This window comes from Spea bombifrons, chromosome 1 (genome assembly GCF_027358695.1).
Source record: "Spea bombifrons isolate aSpeBom1 chromosome 1, aSpeBom1.2.pri, whole genome shotgun sequence".
Lineage (NCBI taxonomy): Eukaryota > Metazoa > Chordata > Amphibia > Anura > Pelobatidae > Spea > Spea bombifrons.
In genome coordinates this window covers 36054500-36076278 of record NC_071087.1, presented here as the reverse complement: position 1 = coordinate 36076278, position 21779 = coordinate 36054500, and the positions used below count along the sequence as shown (strand labels likewise).

General features: G+C 39.0%; 1 protein-coding gene across 2 annotated transcripts in view; it reads right to left on the bottom strand.

Annotated features, from left to right (window-relative positions):
- The window catches only part of NR3C2 (nuclear receptor subfamily 3 group C member 2), a 148474-nt gene extending 136791 nt beyond the window's left edge, over positions 1–11683 (bottom strand). For both annotated transcript variants that reach the window (XM_053460664.1, XM_053460673.1), the window contains exons 1-2: positions 10922–11683; positions 1775–3515 (exon numbers count right to left, since the gene is read on the bottom strand). In XM_053460664.1, the coding sequence (XP_053316639.1) occupies positions 1775–3513 (1739 nt within the window). In that variant the 5' untranslated portion in view covers positions 3514–3515; positions 10922–11683. The remainder of the gene's footprint in view (positions 1–1774; positions 3516–10921) is intronic.
- Between the last annotated feature and the right edge of the window lie 10096 nt (positions 11684–21779).

Genomic DNA, 21779 nt, shown 5'->3' with positions numbered 1-21779 from the left:
ATTTTATTTTGTGTATTTTTTCGTCTCAGAATTAAACTTTGTTTTTTATCCACATACAAGCGATTATCAATTGAGAGAAAAAAGTCTAGTCTTATATGTTTATCTGTTCTGTTTTGCTATGGGACTGCAACAGAACAATTAATTGGAATTGGGTCAATGTTTTACTACGTTATTACATAACGTATACATTAGGTACCAAACATACTGAAATTGTACTTTTTGATGGCAAGACATATATGATAGGGGTTCTCAACCTCACATGTACCCTACAGGGTACATCTATAAAGGGCCAGGCAATCCAGTGGTAAGTTGTAAAGAGATCATACTAAGGGCAGTTATATACACCCGGGGTCTCTGTTAATAAGAATCTGATAGTTATGCTTAGAAAACAAATTGATTGCAAAACCCAACTTTAATTCATTCTATATACGTAGAAATAACAACGTTACCGCAATACTCTTAGCAGGAATGCCAGACGACTCTTCTTGTAAAAGAGACATTTTTAGTTTTGTTCTTTATAAAATCTGATAAGCCAGTTATCCTATTATTGACAGCGATTTAACCAAAGTCTCCTTCTTGCATAGAAACTTTCTCCAGAGCACAGATGATCAGCTTTCTAATGGGAATGACTATATGTCTTTCAGACATATACAAGCAAGAACTTATGCCAGTTGTCAGAACTGATTATGTAACAGCAGCATAATTTGTAGCGGTTTTCTTTCTTGGGAGCTATTGAGACAGGTCTTTGTTCTTCCCTTTCCTTTTTGTTTTGTGATGTAATTGATGAAAGTTGTGTGATTTAAGGTGAATTACACATGCTAACAGTCAGGGCTTTATTAAAACCACTGTTAACCAAATAGAAATTTTAAAGACCAATGAAAACAATGAGAAGGCCAATCTAGAAGTATATTTGCACACTTTGGGTGGGTAAACTAAGTGGTCAATAGTATAAGGGTGGTGTTAGGAGTGTTTTTTTTTTAATTATTATTTTTTTACTATTTTAAAACTTTTGGATTGGAGGTAGCATAGAGTTTTCTTCCAAAATGGTATGCATTTAGTACAAAGACATTAAGTGGAATCCCTGATGATGCCATGGATACATCAATGGAATCTATATAATTATTTTTGATATTTTATTTTTTCAGTCTGATTTGAATGACTCTGATCAGCCAGAATGATACTCCTGGCCTTCTACTCTACTCTCTTCGCTCCTTCCCTGTGGCATTACCGTTGATACTTGCTTAAAGACAACACCTGATCCTACAACTGAGCATTCAAACAGTAAAGGTATCCTAGTGCTCACACAGAGCACAGTTGCAACAGAGCCACCCTGCTACCCTGATAGAGGAGAGGCCATACGTGTATAAATAACAAGCATCCCACTACAATCTTTTCTTGCAAATGTAACCAATATGGTGAACAAGAAAAAATATGTCAATAATATTTGTCAATATAAACCTCAAAACACAATAAGGTCTATCTGAATAAATATTTGTGTATATTTAAAGTATTCACCAGCAGTATAGCGCGGTCCAACCTTCCTGTGTTGAAAGAGGATCCACTGATATATATAGTACCATGATTGTGGGAGGCTCACCAATGATGAATGCATACTAAAATACTAAAAATGGCTTTCGTAATAAAACATATTTGTTCTTATCTATTAAAAACACAGGATAGGGATTAAGACCGTTCACTGTTATACATAACTCCTTGTTGCAAAAATTACAGTCTGCAAGGGGACTCTCAACAAATAAACAAAATTATTACTCACCTTGACATATTTTCTGGAATGTATCCTGAACCTGGGAATCCATCACTTCTCCTGGTTGACAAAGAACTCTGAGACAATTCAGAGTGTGTTTTCCAACTGTCAACCAGCGATCCTACTGGAGGAAATTGACTTAAATGTTGGAAAGATTGATCTCTAGGACGTGACAAAGAGATAGTGCCTTGAGCTCCAATCCTGTAATGAAATGACTGTCCAGTTGAGTTAACACCACCAATCACTGAAGAAGGCATGCTGTTCTCTGGGTAAAAGTTACTGTCATTGTTCTCCTGTTTAATCCCTATAGATGCAGCTTGATTAGAAAAGCCTTCACATGTGCCAACAAATGATGTTACAGGTGGTCCCAAAATTCCAGAAAGGGAATAGTAATCTTTGTCATCCATGAAGGAAAAGTATGAGCCATCAATAAACGGAAAAGGATTTCCTGACTGGTTACTCTTAAAGAGAGAATTAGAACATGTGTTTTTACATGGCTCTTGCTTTACAGAGATTGGGAAAGAAGAATCGGAAGCCACTTTGCTATTATCTCCAAAACATGAACTCATGAAATTTCCATCAGGGTCTGGCTTAATAAACTTCACCATAGATGTAGTAGTAGTATTGGACATTTCATCCTCCATTACTTCCAATTTTGGAAACATAACCTGTTGGACGCCTTTATCTTTAGTTTCAGTAGCAGTGTCCTGAGCAGGTCCACATTCTGTAGACATGGCTGCAGAAGGAAATCCTAAGGCGTTGTTTGCAGGACTACATATTGAAGACCCCATGGAACTTGCCGCAGGACTAGAAATAGTGGACCGATTATTGGCATTGGAAGGACTGGATAGAGAACACCTTGTGGTTATATTCCCAGGACTAGACACCGAAGGCCTCATAGTAATATTATTAGGACTAGATACTGGAGACTTTAAGCTACAGTGGCTAGGTGGGCTGGAGATAGGTGATCTCATACTACTCAGTGGACTGGACAGTGGTGATTCCACAGTGCTTGTATGAGCAGGGCTGTGAGAAATTGGACACCTGTTATCAATGTTTGGGGAGCATGAGACAGGAGTTCCTTGATTAACTGGACTGTGTACTGCAAAATTTCCATAGTTTGTAGGACAAGTAGTTGAAGAAACAGAGTTTATTCCAGTGGGGCTGCAAACAGAAAGTGTCATGTTGGAGGGGCTACTTGTGGATGAGGATATTGGGCTCCTCACGGTAATGTTTACATTGCTATTTACTGAATTCTCAGAGTCTAGAATTGACCTTACCGGCTGATTTTGAGAAGTTCTACGAGCATTTTGTTTGTAAAACTTTACAAGGTGCTCAACTTTTGAATACATATTTCCAGGACCAACCGTTCCTTGATGGTTCTGCTGTTCATAAGTGTAATCTGCATCTCGTACAGAATCCATGTACAATCCCATAGATTCAGCGACAGTTGCAGAAAGTTCTTTTGATTCCAGTTCAGGTTTAAGTTCCTGTGTTAACACACTAGACTGATTAAGCTCTTGCTGAAGGCAAGGGAGGAGACCTTGTTTCTCTTTACCGTCTTCTTCTCCAACATTTTCTGAAAAAGATCCGGATATGCAGCTCACATTTACAATTTCCATGAAAGGGTTCTCAGGAGTCTCTTGCCCGGAACCTGAGGAAGAGTAGTCCATGGACTGAGGAGCTTGACCCCATCGCCTTTCCATATCTACTCCTTCCTGGAAGCTGTGATATCCTTTTGTCTCCATATCTGGAAAAATATAAAACAAAGATCCATATTGAAATTGTATTTTTTTTTTAAATCTTACGATTATTGGTTTACATTTATTTTCATTGAGAAAATGGGCTATTGAATTTATGTCACAATAAGCTTTTTATAGTTCAAGTATAGTTCAAGACATGCTAATCATTAAACTGCTATAAAGATGATTGTACATCTGGCAAAAATGTTTTGCATTTATTTATTCAGACAACATCAATTTATCCTTAGAGCAAATTAAGGGAACTTTGGGAAAATGACCACAAAGATAACTGTTAAACACTTACAATGATTTTGGGTGCCAGAAGAAATATGAAAAAATATGAATATGTTTTATTTGTATTAGGAGTTGATTACAAAACTGAGTTGGAGTTACCTAAGGTTTTTCTCCAAGAGAAAAATAAATGAAATACTTGACTTTCTATTGTTTTTTTTTTAAATGTAAATATATTTTATTTAAATTATTTAATTAAACCCAATGTTAAGAAAACACAGAACTTTAAGGCAATTATTTCATAATCAGTACATACATTTACATTTTATATTACGTCATCTAAGTTATATCACAACCTACATTAGTAAATCATTTCAGAAGAATATGGTGAAGAGTCAAATTAGATAAAAATATAAACTATTGAATATTACAGATTATCTTATTGTTTTCTTTGCCCCTTTTCATTGTGAAAAGCCACTTATCTTATCGGACTTTGTCAGCTGTAAACTTCTTGTCCAACATCAGTGTCTGACCTCACAAATGCTCTACTTGATGGGTAAAAAATACCACACTCCCGAAGACAGCGGCAAAGGGGGACCAACTACATATTATGTCTATGTAGTGTACTAACACATACATGGTAACTCACACACACATACTAACAGACACAGTAACATACTTACTTACTTTCATACACATACTAACACAGTAAGACACACTCACTGTAGTGTTTTTGGTTCAGGACAGCTCTTCTGCTTCCTGCTCCCGCGCAGTCCTCACATGAGGATTGCATGTAAGGCCGGAAAATGACTTCATACCACACACTCAAACTCAGCACTAAGGGAGCACAGTAAGCCTAGTCAGGTGGAGGGGGCTTTGTGGCTCTGGTATTGGGGGTTCCCCTGCCAAACCTTAGGCGTTAGGAAGAGATTTTTTTGTCGTCATGGTGACCTGGGACCTGGGGTTTGTCGAGCTCTGTCTCTATTGAGTGATATTTTGAGGTTTAATAAAGACTGAGTGTTTAGCGTCATCCAAAGAAATTTGACACTACAGTATGTATGATGAGTTGGCTCATGGTGATGCAGACACTGTCTTGTGATGGCATTGTGAACACATGTTACATTTTGCTTTGATTAGGGCAAAGTGATTTGAGTCCTAAAGACTTACCATGTCTCTTAAAAAGGGGTGTATGGAATGAGATACATTCATAGTTGTGAACTTTCAGGAGGCTCCAGGAATAATTACCAGGCCTCCTGGTCAAGAAATGTAATCTAGAGGTGAATGAGTGGTATCTGGTCCTGCCCATTGGCTTTCCTACCCTCACCAACTTCCCACTTTCATTCTGCCCGTTCCCCACACCTCTCACTGCTATTACAGCTAAGACCTGTCCCTATACGTAGCCAACCTTGACACCATAACTTAAGAAAGCATCCCCTTTCTTGCCACCTATAAGGATAGGAAGAACTACGAGGGGGTCAGCCCTGGGAGCTTTTCAGGTGTGGATTTGTTACTTGTTTATCTAATTGCATACTGAATGTATGTATTTTCTGTGTCCCTTTTTAAGAACCTGTCATTATACAGACACTGTGGTATTTCCACCATGAGAGGTTTCCTTTATTATCATATAGTTATGTGAAACAGGGCTTTTGAGAAAACCAAAGCTTACATTTGGAGCACTAACTAGAAAAATGAAATAGTCATAATGCATCCACAGTAAACTATTTAAAGGCCATGGAGAAAGGTTTTTCTCTTAGTCATCACATATTTCCAGAATCATGCTGGTTCCTAAGGTTCAAATCATAAACATACACACACATTCAGGTACAAATAATCTCTATATACCATAATAGCCCAATTATAATAATGATTTACTGTAAGTCCATTAGAATTTTAAATATTATGCAAGTCATTATTTATGTAAAAGCCATAAATTAGTTTCACAACCCATATACAGACATATAAGTGTATATAAACATACATACAAATATATAGAGTAGTGTATTCTGGCCTAGACAGACCTTTGGGGGGGGGCAGCAAAAGGATGATCAAGCTCTCTATCCTTGCTCCCAGTCTAGGAACTGACCTATTTACATAGCCTTGCTGGCACAGCCTCTGTAGTATCTCTTTCCCCTTCAAATCCTTCTGAGGTGGAGCAGCAGGCCATGTAACAGCACTCAGCACGGGGTCCCAGCACGGGGTCCCATGACACAAGTGACCCTACTTTGTGTATATATGCATGTTATCAATACTATAAATATTTATACATTATACATACACACATGCTTATAAGTCAGGGTAGGGTGAGTGTTTGTTTGGTCTTGCCTACGCATTGCCCACTTTTGGGCATTTTTCCTAGCTCTCTCATGCCTAGTCATACCTCCACACCACCTTCTGTGGCCCATCTCTTTAAAAATCTGTAGGTAAACATAGACGAAAAATGCTTATATATTATTTACTTGAATGTGCCTACAATCATCCATATGCAGTCAAATCTGCATGTCAACCACGTGCGTCCACTTTGAAATTCCCCAAACAATGCCACCCTTTTCTGCCTATTCCGGCACTTAAATATCGCTAATATTTTGCCCCTACCGGAAGAATATTTGCAGATGCCCATGATCTCAACAGAAATGCAGTCGTACATGTGGCAACTATTCTCCGATTTCCTACTGTAAACTGTGAGCACATTCTACCTATCTGTATGTGTTACTCCTTACTATATGCTGTTTTGAATGGTTATATGTGTATATTAAAAAAACACAGATTTTGATATATTCCTGCTCTTGGCATGAATACAGTTTGTAAATGATGTTTAAAGAAATGCTTGGTTACATGTTGCTACACACTGGATACTGTAAAAGAGTACCTTAGTAATAACTGAACAAGATTCCTATTTGCCGTTAATGACACGTTAATTAATGGGACAAGAAATCTGAATTACAATTTTAGTAAGAGTTTAATATAAATAAGCTCTATACAGAATAGCATGCAGAGATAAATGAACTTGGTATGTAAAAATGTGACTGCAGTTTATTTCTGTAAGAAGCCCTGCCCTTTAAAGAAAGCAAGTCATTCAAGTAACAGAGGAACCCAGAAGGAAAGCCAATAGATAAATCAGAATTCTAGCTGGGTTCTCTGTGTTTTGAATCAGTCAGAGGAAAGCTAGATATAAAATCATGGCCAGAAAAAATGAACAAATTAGAATAAACTAATGGCAGCCCCATCTGATATAAAACTGAAATCTTCAGGAGTGATCTTTCGCATAAACTGAACTTCAGATGAAGCATTACTGTCTCTTGGGTTTATAAAAACTTTCTTCATCACTGTCTTTACTTTCAAGAATGTTTCTTTCTCCAGTGGTGAGGATTAATAACAACCTCCAATCCCGTGCGTGTTTCTTTCAGGTTACATATCATGGTGGGGCGAATACAAATTCCACCTGCAGGTAGCAAGGCAACAAGTGGTGGTTGGCGGCTAGTCGCATTAATTGGTACATCTGGGAAGGGTGCGCTGTACAAAACTGGAGATGAGCAAAGATATTGCTCTGTTTCAACAATAGCACAATATTATACATAAACCATCACATATTTTCTCGTTACTTCTGCACAAATCTTTAATGATATAAAAAATGTAAATTCACAAAAACATCAAAATATATATATATATATATATATATATATATATATATATATATTGGTGTTGGAGTTTATGTATGTATATATATATGTATGTATATATATATATATATATATATATATATGTGGTGTGGGAGTTATATGCAAGGTATATATGCGATATACGATTTTAATATACATGTTTTTTCAGTGTGCTGTACGTTAATGCTATTAGTATTAATAATTCTGACAAACAAGCAAATTACAGCATTGGAACGATGGCTCAAATGAATTGTTTGCGGGGTCGAATGCACCTGTCGGTACCTGCATTAGGTCCTACTTAGCATTCATCCTCTTTCCTCCCTTCCTCCCTCATTTATCCGATCTGCTGTGTCCTCCAGGTGCAGCAGGTACAGTGGTGAAGAAAGATTAGCACTAGTTTGCAAACAGCAGCGGGGTTGGCATTAGACTGCCCGTCTATGCCTGCTGGGGGGAGGAGGAGGAGGAGGAGGATCGTGCAAACTATTTAACTCCATCAGTCAAAGACTGCTAACGTATGCACTGCCTAAAAGCATGTTGCTTGCTATCTTCACATAAACGGGTATAAACACGATTCTTCAAATGAATAAAGTGAGAATATCGACCAATTCTCTTTCACTGCTAAGCAACACAGCTTAGGCCAACCTGGCACACAAGAAGTTAAGTACAATGTCACATGGTAACTGTTAGGTAGACCCAGCCCTACTTCTCTCATTGACACTCCTTCAACGCTCGCAGCCACCTCACTGGCTAAACTGACCTGTCAGTTACGAGGAGGGTGGCATGACTGATATTAAGTTGCTGCGACACAGAGAGTAACCCTTTCAATGCTACAAGACAGCTCTGCATGTTCTGTGTGAGCCTTGTACCTTCGCACAGCAGTGTTTGCTGGAGCTGGAAAGGGCAGTGGGGGAGGGTTCCATACAGAGAAGCACCTATAGGAAACGTACATATGCAGTCAGGCGTACGGTTTCAAATCTGACAGCCCTGCATGTGCTGCCTACAGAGCCCTAGTGCTACATGCTACATGTTCACTGTGCCTTATGGGAGGACAAAAAAAATATACAATTATGACATAATAAGTGACACAAAAAAGAATCAAACTGAATGGAAAGAAAGATGTGCTGCTTGTCCTCACATAACAAAAAACATACAATATTTACTAAAGATATACAAAAATCTATTAAATATATCAAACGGTAAAATTGTATTTAAACTGAATTAATAATAAAGGAGATGATCTCATTTCCTACATACAATAGCTTTCTTTTCCTATGGTTTCAAAAAAATTAATAAAGTTACCAAATGCAATTTGGGGAAGATACCCAAAACTTAATCGGAAAAACACAGAGAAATCTTTAATCAAAATTAAAAGAGAAAAAAAACAAACATTTACATTCTTTGAAAATGATAATTGTTGCAATTTAAGAGTATCTTTTTTTTTTACTGTTCTTAAAAAAGTAGGCAGTAGGTCATGAGACGTTTAAATAAGTGTTCTGGTAACTCTCCTTAGTGGCTTCTATTTCAGAAACCTAGATGAATTAAAGTTCTGGATCAATAAAGATCCTTTATTCTACCCTAACTGGTGCGACAAGATATATATATGAAACAGGCGGTAGATTTATTGACGGTCTCCCAAAGACCGTGTTGAGCTGCACCAAGGTGAGCCACACACAGGCCTTAAGACATCTGCCATCTACCCTGATGCCCTCTGTGGCTTATTCGGCGTTAGTTGGCAAAGGAGATTTCTGTATCAAGTTCAAAGCCACTTTTTTTTCTTGCTTGCAATAATGCATGACATAGACATATAAACAGGACTGGAAATTTCCACAAGTCGGAGAATCAAATAAAAACGTTAGGTATTTGCGATGACTTTTCACCTACCACTGGCTATTCCTTTGCTTAAATGTCATACTGCCTGTCATAATCCCTGTGTGCGTTTTGGGGGGTTCTTTTTCATTTTAGGCTCCTTTTCGTTATACTTAGTATATAATAATACTTAGTATTATAATAATAGAACCAATCAAACAGGCTACGGTAACCCTTGCGTGGATAAATAAATTATCTTCCTATACATATTCCTGTGTGTATAATTATATATATAAACATACATATATACACTTTTAAATGTTGGCAATAGATGTACTAGTCCTACAACACATGTGATTATAAGCAGCCGATCACTTCCTGGCTACTGAAAGTTAATGCCTGGCTCATAAATTCTAACTAAATTTGCCCAGACCTACAAATTTACATTATACAATACAGCTCTTTTTATTTTATTTTTTGCTATAGCCAATATTGAAAGAACAGGCCAAGTGGGCCAAGCCATTTTTAATGCATATATTATTTATTTGTAATATTATATATATATATATATATATATATATATATATATATTTCCTACCACTTAATAATTGCTGCAACTGTTTTGATTCTGCTTCTGTTTTGGGGAAAGAAAAAAAAAGTTCACAGAATAAAAGGATAATAGATTACAAAACTACACACACACTGGACATAGGATCATTTTGTTCCAGGTGATTTTGCAATGTATTTCATTTTGGATGGAGCAGGAGGAGGGTGGGCAAAATAAAAGTACACACCTTCCAACCTGCCCTGGTCTACCTGAGTAATTAAATCGGAGTAATAAGCCAGTCACCGGCTGTGACGCACTCTATAGGGATATTGAGTGTAAAACAAAGCATACATTCAATAACTACTGACGATCATCTGGCCAAAGACCAAAAAGAGAGACACACAAGCAATGTCACCGCGCAACCAAAAATATAACTAAAGGGCTCGGTGACATTAGAACGCTATTAGAGCAAATGAGAAGTTTGGTGCATTTAATTACATTAGGTTTGCATCCAGATCAAATGTGTTTATCCCATAGATCATTCGGGATCGCTGAGAGAGCCTATTCAAACCGACTTTTTAAAATCCTATATGTAACCTATAGAAATTAAGGGAGACCAATCGGAAATGTCATGGGGCACGGGTAGTGTTCCTATAACGAGCGCTTAGCAATTAGGGCAGGAAACAAAACAGAAACGTGACATTTATAATTAATCTAAAAATAACAGAATGACAGGAGATGACAGCCCCCCCCCTCTATAAAGATCAGATCATGAGACAGGCAGGTGACATGTGCATATCATGTCTGGGGAAAGTAACATACAAGAGCACCTAACATGAGTCGATCACATGTGTAGCCTTCAACCCCTACTGTGCTGGGCGCAGGGATGGAATGTTCTCTGTTAACCCGTTTGATTCCAGGATGAGTTGGATAACAGCGATCAATATGAGGAGCCCCCACCCCAAAGGTGTATAACAACATATCATACTTCTCTATGGCGCTGTGATACCTGCAGGTCATCTAACCTGTTCAAATAATATCTGCTGTCTGACCCCCCCCCCCGCTAGACCATCGTGGACTTTGCACTATTGCATTTTCAGACGGAAAGGAGCTTTAACCCCTCACTACCCCTTCCCACCACCACCTAGTGCACAAGTGACCATGTCTCACTCACCTTTTTCTATGACATGATAGTAAGCTGGCAAAAGGTCCACGCGGTATTTGGGCTGCTGTCTCGTGTCCGTGCCACGATTAAGTGTATATACAAGGAATTAACAATTTATTTAATAATAATAATAATAATAAAAAAAAGACGTGTTCCGTCTTAAAAAGAAAAAGCAAGAAACAATCCCACCCGAAGTGAATCCAAATCGTGAAATGTAGTGGCAGTGTCAGTGTGTGACCCAAATAGTGATCTCCAGTGGATGACAGCTCCACTAACGTGTCCAGTCACACCCTCCAAAAGCAGCCCCAGACTGCGAAGCCCCGAGTGTCTGGCAGCCTGATGTAAAGCGAAATCAGGTCAACAACCACAACTTGTCATTGCCCCCAATAAACTCCTTTGGGGGGCTTTGCAGAGTTGCAAGGTCGAGGTGTAAAACTTTCCTTTTTTTAATCTTCCTTTTTAGCCGTGTCCTTCCATCGCTCCCTCTCTCCCCAGCTCGTTACATTTCCTCCTTCCTTTGCACAGGGATTTCTGTCTGGGATTTTTTTTTTTTGCACAAAAACCGAGCCAGTCACGCTGTAAGCAAGCAGCGAGCGGCGCTGGGCGCTGAGTGCGGCCGCCGCGGATACGCTGTCTCGTCCCGGTGAGTGTCTGCGCTGACAGACAGACGCGGAGCTGCCCGTCCGGTTACTTGTATTGGAGGCAGCAGCTGAGTGAGAGACAGACTGAGAACGGCGCTGTCTAGCTTTCGTGCACAGAAAGGACCTGAGTGACATCAGCACGTCACGTGACTGAGTCACGTGGTCAGAGCGGAGCTTCCAGTCTAGCGAGAAGCTGTGCAGAGCTTAATGCCGGGAGCAGCTGCGTGTATCAGCCGTAACATTACAGGCAATTGGCTCGGATCGATTCACTTTATTTTTTAATTCTTTCTATGTGTGTTGTGTTTGATGATAGCCGCTTCCTGGCATGATTGGCTCCAGCGGGGTAAGTCTGGAGTGAGAGGTGTAATAGAGCAGCAGTATGTGTACAGAATCAGAGCTGTGGGAGTTATGGCGCGAGGGGCTTTCACGGATTCGATGGCGGGAGTAAGGAGGCACTGTGTAGAGCAGTCATGTAAGGTCGGGGCAGGTGAGCTGGGGACATGCTGAGTACAGTGCGGTGATTCGGGGTTAGCGGTAACGTCTGTGGGCACCGGGTGTGCGGGGTAAATCTACACTAACGTTAATACACGCAGGGTATCTGGCTTAATTTGCAGTTCAAATCCCCGTGAGCTGGCTTTTTGCTCTGATATTTGTGCTGCAGGCCTGCCTGACTCGTCAGGGTGTGCGGTTGTATCCGTTTTATTTGTTACCTGTTAAGTCAAACATTACAAAATCTTGCAAAAAAACCCCCAAAACAAACACATCTTGCACGCCATACTCTGAATGCTTATGCTTATGCTTGTTTGTAAATTTCATAAAGGGGTTCATTCACCCCTGGAAGGGGAGTTGTGGCTTTCACGATTCATCATAAAGGGCCAACAGTGGCAGGCGTTACATAACGTATAGTGAAGTCAAGGAGCGGAAACACAACTCACCATTTAGTGGATAAACCCAAATATTGTATGCATTAAAATGGTTTATTAGCAAGTCTTTCAGTTTTGGTAGTCACCAAGAATATGTAGGAGCCAGCCTTAATCCACAGAAAAATTTCCACCCATGGCGTCTTAAAAAATAATAATTCAGCCCCCCCCAGCACACATAGATCAGACCATGGGGCTACATCAAGGTCTCTTTAGACCTTTTTACCCTCTAGATTGTAAGCTCGATTCCGCAGGCCCCCCTCACCTGTTGTTTCTGTAAGTCAAACTGTTATGTGCTACAGAACATGATGGTGCTATATAAAACAAACTATAATATTGTACTTATCTTTGTGAGGTAAAGACAGTCATTGAAATATGATCGAACATATGTCCATTTTCTTGGGTTAACTAAGAAGTTCAATCTAAGAAAAAGGAATGTTGTGCTTCAGCAACATGGTGTTCTGTTCAGGCTGGCTGCCTATGCTCAACTTTCCCACGCAGGCGAAATGAGTGTAGTCTCTTACACCAAGAGTACTTTTTTGGTTATATACAAGGCCGGCATTAGGTGTTGCGCCCTTATCTTCCCCTTCTTATTATGTCTCCCCTCATTATCAATCCCCCTATATCTTTTCTCTTTATCTCTCCATTTTCTTATCTATTCTATACGATTTGTCTCTCCCCATCTCTTACCTTGCTGGGGTGAGAGAGCATACAGACCTCTGTTTCAGTGCTCCATTGTGGTGCGCTTTGCTTCAGTGTTCCATTGTGGAGCTTTCATGCTTTGGGCTAGTTAGAGGGAGATCCATGATCTCTCCAACAGGCCCCATTCCTCCCAACAGTGTTGTCAGTTAGGGAGGCGCAAGGGGTGTACTATATAGGGGGGGCATGACCCCCTCTCCACCACTGTAGGACACCCCTGGTGTTGATACCTTTTCTTTTTCCATGGAAGTGAACCAAAGTTTGCTGATCCCTGTCATGGCGAAAGTAGGTACCCAAATGTTCCTATTGACAGTTCAGTTTTTTCCCTTTTGTGACTGGATTCAGTAAAAAACGCAGCGGCACGTCATCATTTGACTGGCCAGAAGCCTTCTAGCCAGGCTGGGTGCTCGGTTCACCAAATGGAGTTTAGCAGCCGTACGCATCGTTTTTTCTAATTACCATTTGCCGGTTTCATGAAATGACGGCAATTGAAGGGACAGCTTGAAAACACCTCGCAAACAGGGAAACTGTTTTTTTTTTTAATGAGTTTCAAACAAATGAAATGAATAAATGCTCACATTGAAAATAAAGAAATGTAGTTTTATTAATATTCAAAATATATATACTTTCACCATTTTTAATAACCAAACCTTGGAATCTCATATTCGACATACAGTTTCCCCCATATCTGAGCCTCTCGGATATTTAATTAAATTTTACAGTGCTGCTTAATATTTCCTTATAAAATCTTAAAATTAACTAACGCCGACCAGTATGTTGAAGCAGAAGGATTTCAAATCAATAATCCCAAAACAACCTAAAATAGAATTCACCAGGTTAAATATCCATAATGCTTAAGAATAAGACATCTGGATACCATAGCACTCACGCTTATGTAAAATGAGTGTAATTATACATCGAAATCATACATCTGTCACACATTTAACAAAAATGCTTACTATTTTATAGATGTTACAGAGCAGAGGCATTGCTCTGCTTTATTGTCAAAAAATATATATTTTCATGAAAAAAATAGTTTACCTTTTAGATGTTTGTATGTATGTACAGTGTATATGTTACTGATGCTGTGGATCTCTTCTGATTACTTGCAGGCTTTGTGAACCAAATGAGTAGTAGCTTCTCTCTGTCTGCACTGGCTACAGATGTGTATGTGTTATGTTTGCAAATAGAGTATCTTCTGCAAACTCTGTGTTCTATGCAAACTCTCTCCAAACAGAGAGAATCAGCCTGCGCCTTCCTGTGTACAATACCACTGCCTCTGTGCAATTTGGCAGTAAAATTCTAGGAGGTAGGCAAGAAAATTCTGTCCATTTTTTCAGAAATATCTGGTTAAGTATTCTGTATCGTAGTTTTTAGATGGCTCAAATAATACAAATATATATTGCACATAAATTGTTACATTGTAATTAAACCATGGCATCATCATTTTTTTCTTTAGTTGCCTATAAAATCTTGTTAATGAAATCTGCAAACATTTGTACATTCATACTGTATCAGTTTGTGGCGGTTGTGATAGTCACAGCCATCATTTGCAATTTAATGGCAGAATTCCCCCTATGATCTTGTCACTTTCCCAACCCCCAGCTCCTAAGCTTGCAGGAGATGTATTTAATCAAAACCCATGTGCACCAAACATATTGCCTGCCAGCTGCAGGGCTGACAATGTGCACGCGCAGAAAGTCCTCCAAAAGTGGCACAAAAAACAAGAGCAATGCAACTTCTTCTAAAGCAAAGGTACGTTATTTTTTTTCCTAGGTACATACACTGTAGGAAGACTAACAAACTTAAAGTTTCTTCTACCTGCCTGTACTCTTGGACCTCTATGCAGCCTTTGACGCTGTTGACCATCACCTCTTTCTGGCAGACCCTTCATTCATATGGCATACGTGGCATGGTTCTCTCCTTGCTCAAATCATACCTATGTGACTGTACCTTTAGCATCTCCTTCAACGGAACTTGTTCCTGACTACTACTGCTCTCTGTTGGTTTTTCCTAGGGCTTAGTTCTTGGACCTTTACCCTTCTCTATTTACCGTATTTGCTCGATTATAAGACAAGGTTTTTTCAGAGCAAATGCTCTGAAAAATACCCCTCGTCTTCTAATCGGGGTCGTCTTCTAATCAGACCTCAAATAGAGGTCTGATTAGGAGACTAAGATCCAGATCCCCCGCACCGCTGCAGGGGACCTGGATCCTCCTGTCTCACCACCCCCATCACACACACACTTACCGGTGCTTCCTGCTGTGTTGCCGGGGCAGGGGGTTGACGTCTACGCGATCCGCGTAGACAACGTCCGCTGCAGCCTGAAGGAGGTGTGGCTAGCAGCGGGGGTTGTCTGCGTCCGTCGCGTAGACCTTCCCCGACTGTCAGAGACCAGAGTTCCCCGCACCGGTGCGGGGAACTCTGATCTCTGACAGCTGGGGAAAGTATAGTAGAGTTAAATGGGGGTATAGGGTGTGTGTGTGTGTTAAATGGGGGCATAGGGCATTTCTGGAGTGGCGTTAAGGGGGCATTTAATAGAGCACTCTGCCTCCTGAAATGCCTTATACCTCCCTATATGCCATTCTGCCCCATAATATGCCTTTTAACCCCCTAAATGCCAGAGTGGCATATAGGGGTATAAGGCATTTCTGGAGGCAGAGTGCTCTATACAATGCCTTTTAACTCCCTTAATGCCACTCTGCCTCCTGAAATGCCTTATACCTCCCTATATGGCACTCTACCCCATAATATGCATTTTAACCCCCTAAATGCCAGAATGGGATATAGGGGTATAAGGCATTTCTGGAGGCAGAGTGGCACATAGGGGGTCAAAAGGCATACCATGGGGCCCAGTGGCATATAGAGGGTTAAAAGGCATATCATGGGCCACAGTGCCATATTGGAGTGGCAAGCCTGGGGGCAGATGTGCGTAACTGGGGGACAGGTTGGAAAATACAAGAAATAAAAACAAAAAAAATATTTTTCTCAATCATAGCTTTTATTAAAAAAAAATAGTTTACATGAATTAACATTTACTGGTAAAACTTTTTTCCTTTGGGGTCGTCTTATATTCAGGCTTTTTCTTTTTTTCCTAAGTTAATATTCAGATTTTGGGGGATCGTCTTATAATCAGGGTCGTCTTATAATCGAGCAAATACGGTACACATTCTACCTGGGTCAACTAATATCTTTCTTTGGTTTCCAGTACCACCCTAATTTACATTTCCTCTCCTGGCCTTTCACCTTCTCTTCCAACTTGCCTCACCAACTGTCTATGGATGAGTCCCATACCACTAATACAACCCCCACACTATCTCTCCCTTTTCTCCATACCTTGTGTGTCTCCTTACCCCATTCCCTCTACATTGTAACTTGTGAACAGGGCCCTCTTTACCGATTGTATCGGTTTGTTTTTCTCAGTTCTAATTTTGTCATACCCCTTGAATATGTGTAATGTAAGAAGCACTGCATGAATCTAGACCTTTACTGAAGCATTTTTACGCTATGGTTCCTTAACCACGATTCTCCTTTTGAATTTTTCGTGAACCCACACAAATCTTTTTTTTTTTCCAAGCACAGATAGAGCTTTCTTTTGATACAATTTTTAGGTGTAGAGTCGAAATTTATGTATAAAGGAGTATAACTAACATGGGTAGTCTTTAAAGATCGCTGTATACATTCATAATGGAAGTCATGCGTGGTATCGAATCTTAAGGGGTTGTGAACCTTAAGGGGTTGTGGTCAGAGTCTTTACATCAGGAAGAATAGGTTGACTAGATGGACCAAATGTTCTTATCTGCCGTCGGTGTTGAAAATGTCACAGATCGGTTTTTATGCCATGGAGGTCACATTTGACTAATCCTCCCATCTTTTCCTGAGAAACATCTGTCAGATGTCTGCTGGCCCACTGTGTCAGTCGCTCCACTAGATCACTATACCCTCTGCTCCCCTCTATATGACACATACTGTATCATTTTTTTTTCTGGAAGTTCCTACCACATTTTGCCAGAATTGCTCCAACCTACAAAACCCACATATTAGATTAAAAGATAAACATACAATCTTCCTTCCTTTATACCTTAAACCAGCATCCTAACGAAGCCATCCACTATGCCCGCCTGCAAGATTAACATAGGGTTTACTATTTCACTGTCACTGCAATTAATTTCTCATAAGAGTCCACTCCTCTCTCACCTTATACATTTTAAGCTTGCAAAACAGGGCCCTCCTCCTTTTGTACCGGTATGTTTTAATAAATATTGTCACTGCCCCCTGGTGTTACAGTACTACAGAATCTGCTGGTGCTATATAAAAATTGGAATACATGTTAAAGTACTTACAAAGTACTTGAGTAATTATTAGTATGGCTACAGGGAACCTTAGAATGCACCTTTACCCTACCTTTAGTTGTCAGGCGAAACTGAGTAACTCTGGAATGCTTTGAATGCAGTTTTCCATTTCATAGACCAGGGGTTTTAAACAGTGGGTTGGGCCTGGCAACCAGTTATGGAATAAGTCAGGCACTTCTATCTCTTGGATAATGTGGCTCTTAGTGATCTGGCTGCATGTGTAGTGTTTTAAAGCAGAGCGATATTTATTAAAGTAGTTAACTGGCATTTGAATGTAGATAGATTAATCAAGTTAGGCTATACAAAGCATGATAACAAAAATGTCATCGTGAGGGACACTCTCTCTCTCTCTCTCTCAACAATTCTTTATTTTAAAAGTGACAATGCCCGCCACCATACAGAAAGCAAAATAAAATATCCTTACATTAACATTTACATGTGTAATAATGTACATATGATTCCTTATCCGATATAAATGTGCATTAAATACAGTACTAATTTTCAAAATTGTTACATGTGCGTCGCTTTGACTCTTTGAGTAAAAAGTATTTTCAATGTGTGCTTTCATCATATGTGAGATTGAATCTGATTTCAAATATAGAGGGGGGGGAAGAGACAGCATCCTAAATTTACCGTATAAGATCACACTCAAAGCCATATGTGTCAAAATAAAAACACATCAGTTCAAGTAGAATAATACACTCAGAGATTTGTTTGTTATGCACTGTTCTAGGCTTGACCCGGGACAGCACTCCAGCTCAACCCTGGATTCACCTCAAAGGCCAGCATTCTCTATTGCTGAACATTTCTGCACCTTACCACAGATGGGCATGCATTGCCAGGCACAGCCGGCTGACCACAATCTTCTGTAGTGTAAATGGCCTGGTACCTGCAAGGGTTTGTTGGTCAATAGGCGGATCTGCCCCATGTCATGCGACAGAGAGGATGTTTCCCTCCCATGACCCTTTGCTCTTGCATACAGTTGTGTTTACACTTACGCTCTGAGCCTCCATATAGGGTAGATGGAATACTGCTGTCAGTGCCCAATTCGTAGATTTCATGAGTGTAAAAGAAAGAAGTGTAAATAAAAACAGAATAGTGTACGGCACAAGTAACCTAATATGGCTGTCAGCTACAGTGTCAACTATTGTTAGCTAACAGGCAACTGGCAGTTATTGAGATGAAACAGGTGCTGCCCTCAGTAAATTAAAAAAAACCCCACACATATTTATGAAGTCATATATGTTTATATGATGAGATTTTATTGACTACAATGGTCATGGGAGTTGTAGTCCACAAAACCAGTCCCCAGAAGTTTGAAAAGGGTGTAAATGTGTATTCCCTCCCTTTTAGAAATGAACCTCATCTTACGTTTGTGTATCCTGTGATATGTTGTGTACTGTCACTGATGTGCTTCTCATGCAATCTTTCCAGGGCTTTTCAGGGAAATATTTTGTTTCAACCATTTTTTTTATTTGGTTTTGGTATGTATGAAAGCCGGAAAACTGTTACATTTTTAAAATGCCCAATCGGGCATTCCCTTCCGGGTTGTGTCACTGCTAACGTCACCCGGAAGGTCATCGGAGGGACTTGCATAGAGATCAGTGTGATCAGTGCAGGGAGATTGCGGGGAGGAGAGTGAGAAACCATGTTTCTCACCCTCCTCCCATGCTGAGAAACGAAACGGGGGGGGGGAAAAAACAGTAAAAAAAAATAAAATTAAAAAAATTACAAATATATATATATATATATATATATATATATATATATATATATATATATATATATATATATAAATAAAGATAATGATAATAAAAAAGAAACAAAAAACCTTACATCCCATTGCCCTAACACAACATCTACCCAGTATAACCCTCCTGCCCCCGTTTACAACCTCTAAACCTGTTAACCTGAATAATGTACGCCTTATAGTATGTGCTGGAAAATCTATATAAATTAGGTATTTCTGAAATCAGGACACCTGAATTGATACACTTGGAGGGGATTTTCCATCACTTTACCTAATTTTGTGAGGATTCAGAGGGAAAATTTATAAAAAAATAAGGTTTTTTTTTCTAGTTTTCACTAGTTTTTACTAAATTTCTCATTCTAAATTTTCAGCTAATAAGTCTAACTATGGTATCAAAAGACAGCTCTATCTCCCCTTGAAAAAACAATATATAGTTTACATGGGTACATTATTCACAGGAAAAGAGAATAATCTCTGAACCGAAACCGCAAAAAATGGCAAAATTGCTCCGGGACTTGAGGTACCAAAAACCCCTGGGATTAAAGGGGTTAATTAGCCATCTATTATTATTATTATACTTTATTTATAAAGCGCTGACAGATCCCGCAGCGCTGTACAAAGAAGAAAATGATACAGATAACAACAAGTACAATACAGCAATTGGCATACAGATACAAGAGGAATGAAGGGCCCTGTTCCCGCAGGAACTTACTTGAATTGTTTAACTTCTCTGGAAAACAATGTAGGATTTTCTGTGGTGTGTAATGTTCTCATCTAAATATAAATAGCCCAAATTTTTTTTTCTTTTTAAAGTTCCAGCCTTCAAGTGATGAAAATATGTCCTGGCACTCAAATGGTTAAATAAAACACTACTGAAAATGTGTATGCGTAGAATACGTTGACATCCTTTATGAAGACGTGACAGTAATAATGATTGTTCTCTGACAGACTGTACGATTACATGTTTTTTTTTTTCCCAATTCAACAGCAAAAATAAAACTGTGTAAATTACATCTTTTATTTTAAAGAGGAAATACTAAGATCTGAAATGAAAAACATAGAAGACTGATCAGAAAGTACCGAGTACACACCCTCTTTCTATTAATAGATATCAGTCCTGTTGGCATCTCCCTCCGCCACTGCCAGAAATCTTGTGTGTTCATAAACCAGCCCCCTTGTGGAAGAAAGGTATTCTGGAATGTTTTGCAAAGTGCCATTTAAGAGCACACAAGCTTGCATTTATGCTCAGGAATGTAGGAATTATGACGTACAGTATTCCTTTAACTGTACAAACTTTCTCCAACTATTTTTAATTTTATCAGGAGGAGACAGTCTTGACTTTGATGAGACATTGCTAGCGTGGAGATTATTAATGAACATGTTTTTATTTACCTGACATCTCTGACTCATTTCCTGCATGACAAATAGAATAAATACTTAGCACTGCGTTTCAGCGGATTGCAAGTCTTACTCAGTTACAGGTAAAAGCGCATTCCAAAGGGATGAAAGTCTTTGAAACACGTGTATAATATTAAGACCATAAGATGACGTTCTCTGGCAGTGTGGACCCAATGCCATTTGGTTGGTTCCTGAATGCATACGTATTGGGATTAGGATGAATGTATTCCCACTGAAGTAAAGTTAGACATGGTTGCTAGTCAGACAATAATTTTACTGTTTCAGTGGAAATACCAGATGGTAGTTATATGTATTGTGATGTTTTTTTCTTCACAGTCCGCATATGCCAAACTCCTTATTACTATTGAATAGAACAGCTGCTTTGTTGGTGGAATGATCAGGACCTCTTTAGGGGTCATATATTACTGCAGCTGCAGCTCACTGACAAGTTTTATTTATGGAATCCTAGACTCCTAGGGATGATATTTTATAAAGCACAATTTGGAAAATTTATGTGAGAAAAGATGAAAAAAGCACTATCCTAAAAACAAACCATCCAGCATGTTAACTGGGTTCATTTAAAAAATATGCAAGCTTAAAAATTTTTTCCACATGAAATAATTGTGGAAAAACCATGTCAGTCTACTTTACATTACTCCCATACACAGTATGGTACCTATGTCACATATCTCAAGTGTTTAAATCATCTAAAATAGCAATATTAAAAATGGAATATTACGGCATATACCGTTTTAAACAACTCTTTTTAGGACGGTATTTTAATAAATGTACCATTGCACATTGTTTATACAATTGCCAATTGGGTATCTCAATTTAGCAGCTGATTTAAGCTGCTCACCTGGAAAACTTGTAAATAACCTTCTTACATTTCTCCTATTAATATTGTTAAATAGAGAAATTAAATATTTTTCATTTGATTTGAAAGAGATCAAAGAGAAAAAAAGAAAATAGAGGAGAAAAAATTGAAAGGAAAGAGACATTAGAGAAGAAAAATAGAGTTGAGAAAAAGAGGAGATAAGAATAAGTTATATGATAAAGAGGAAGGGAAATGATTGAAAGAGAAAAGAGGGAAAGGAGGAAATGGGTG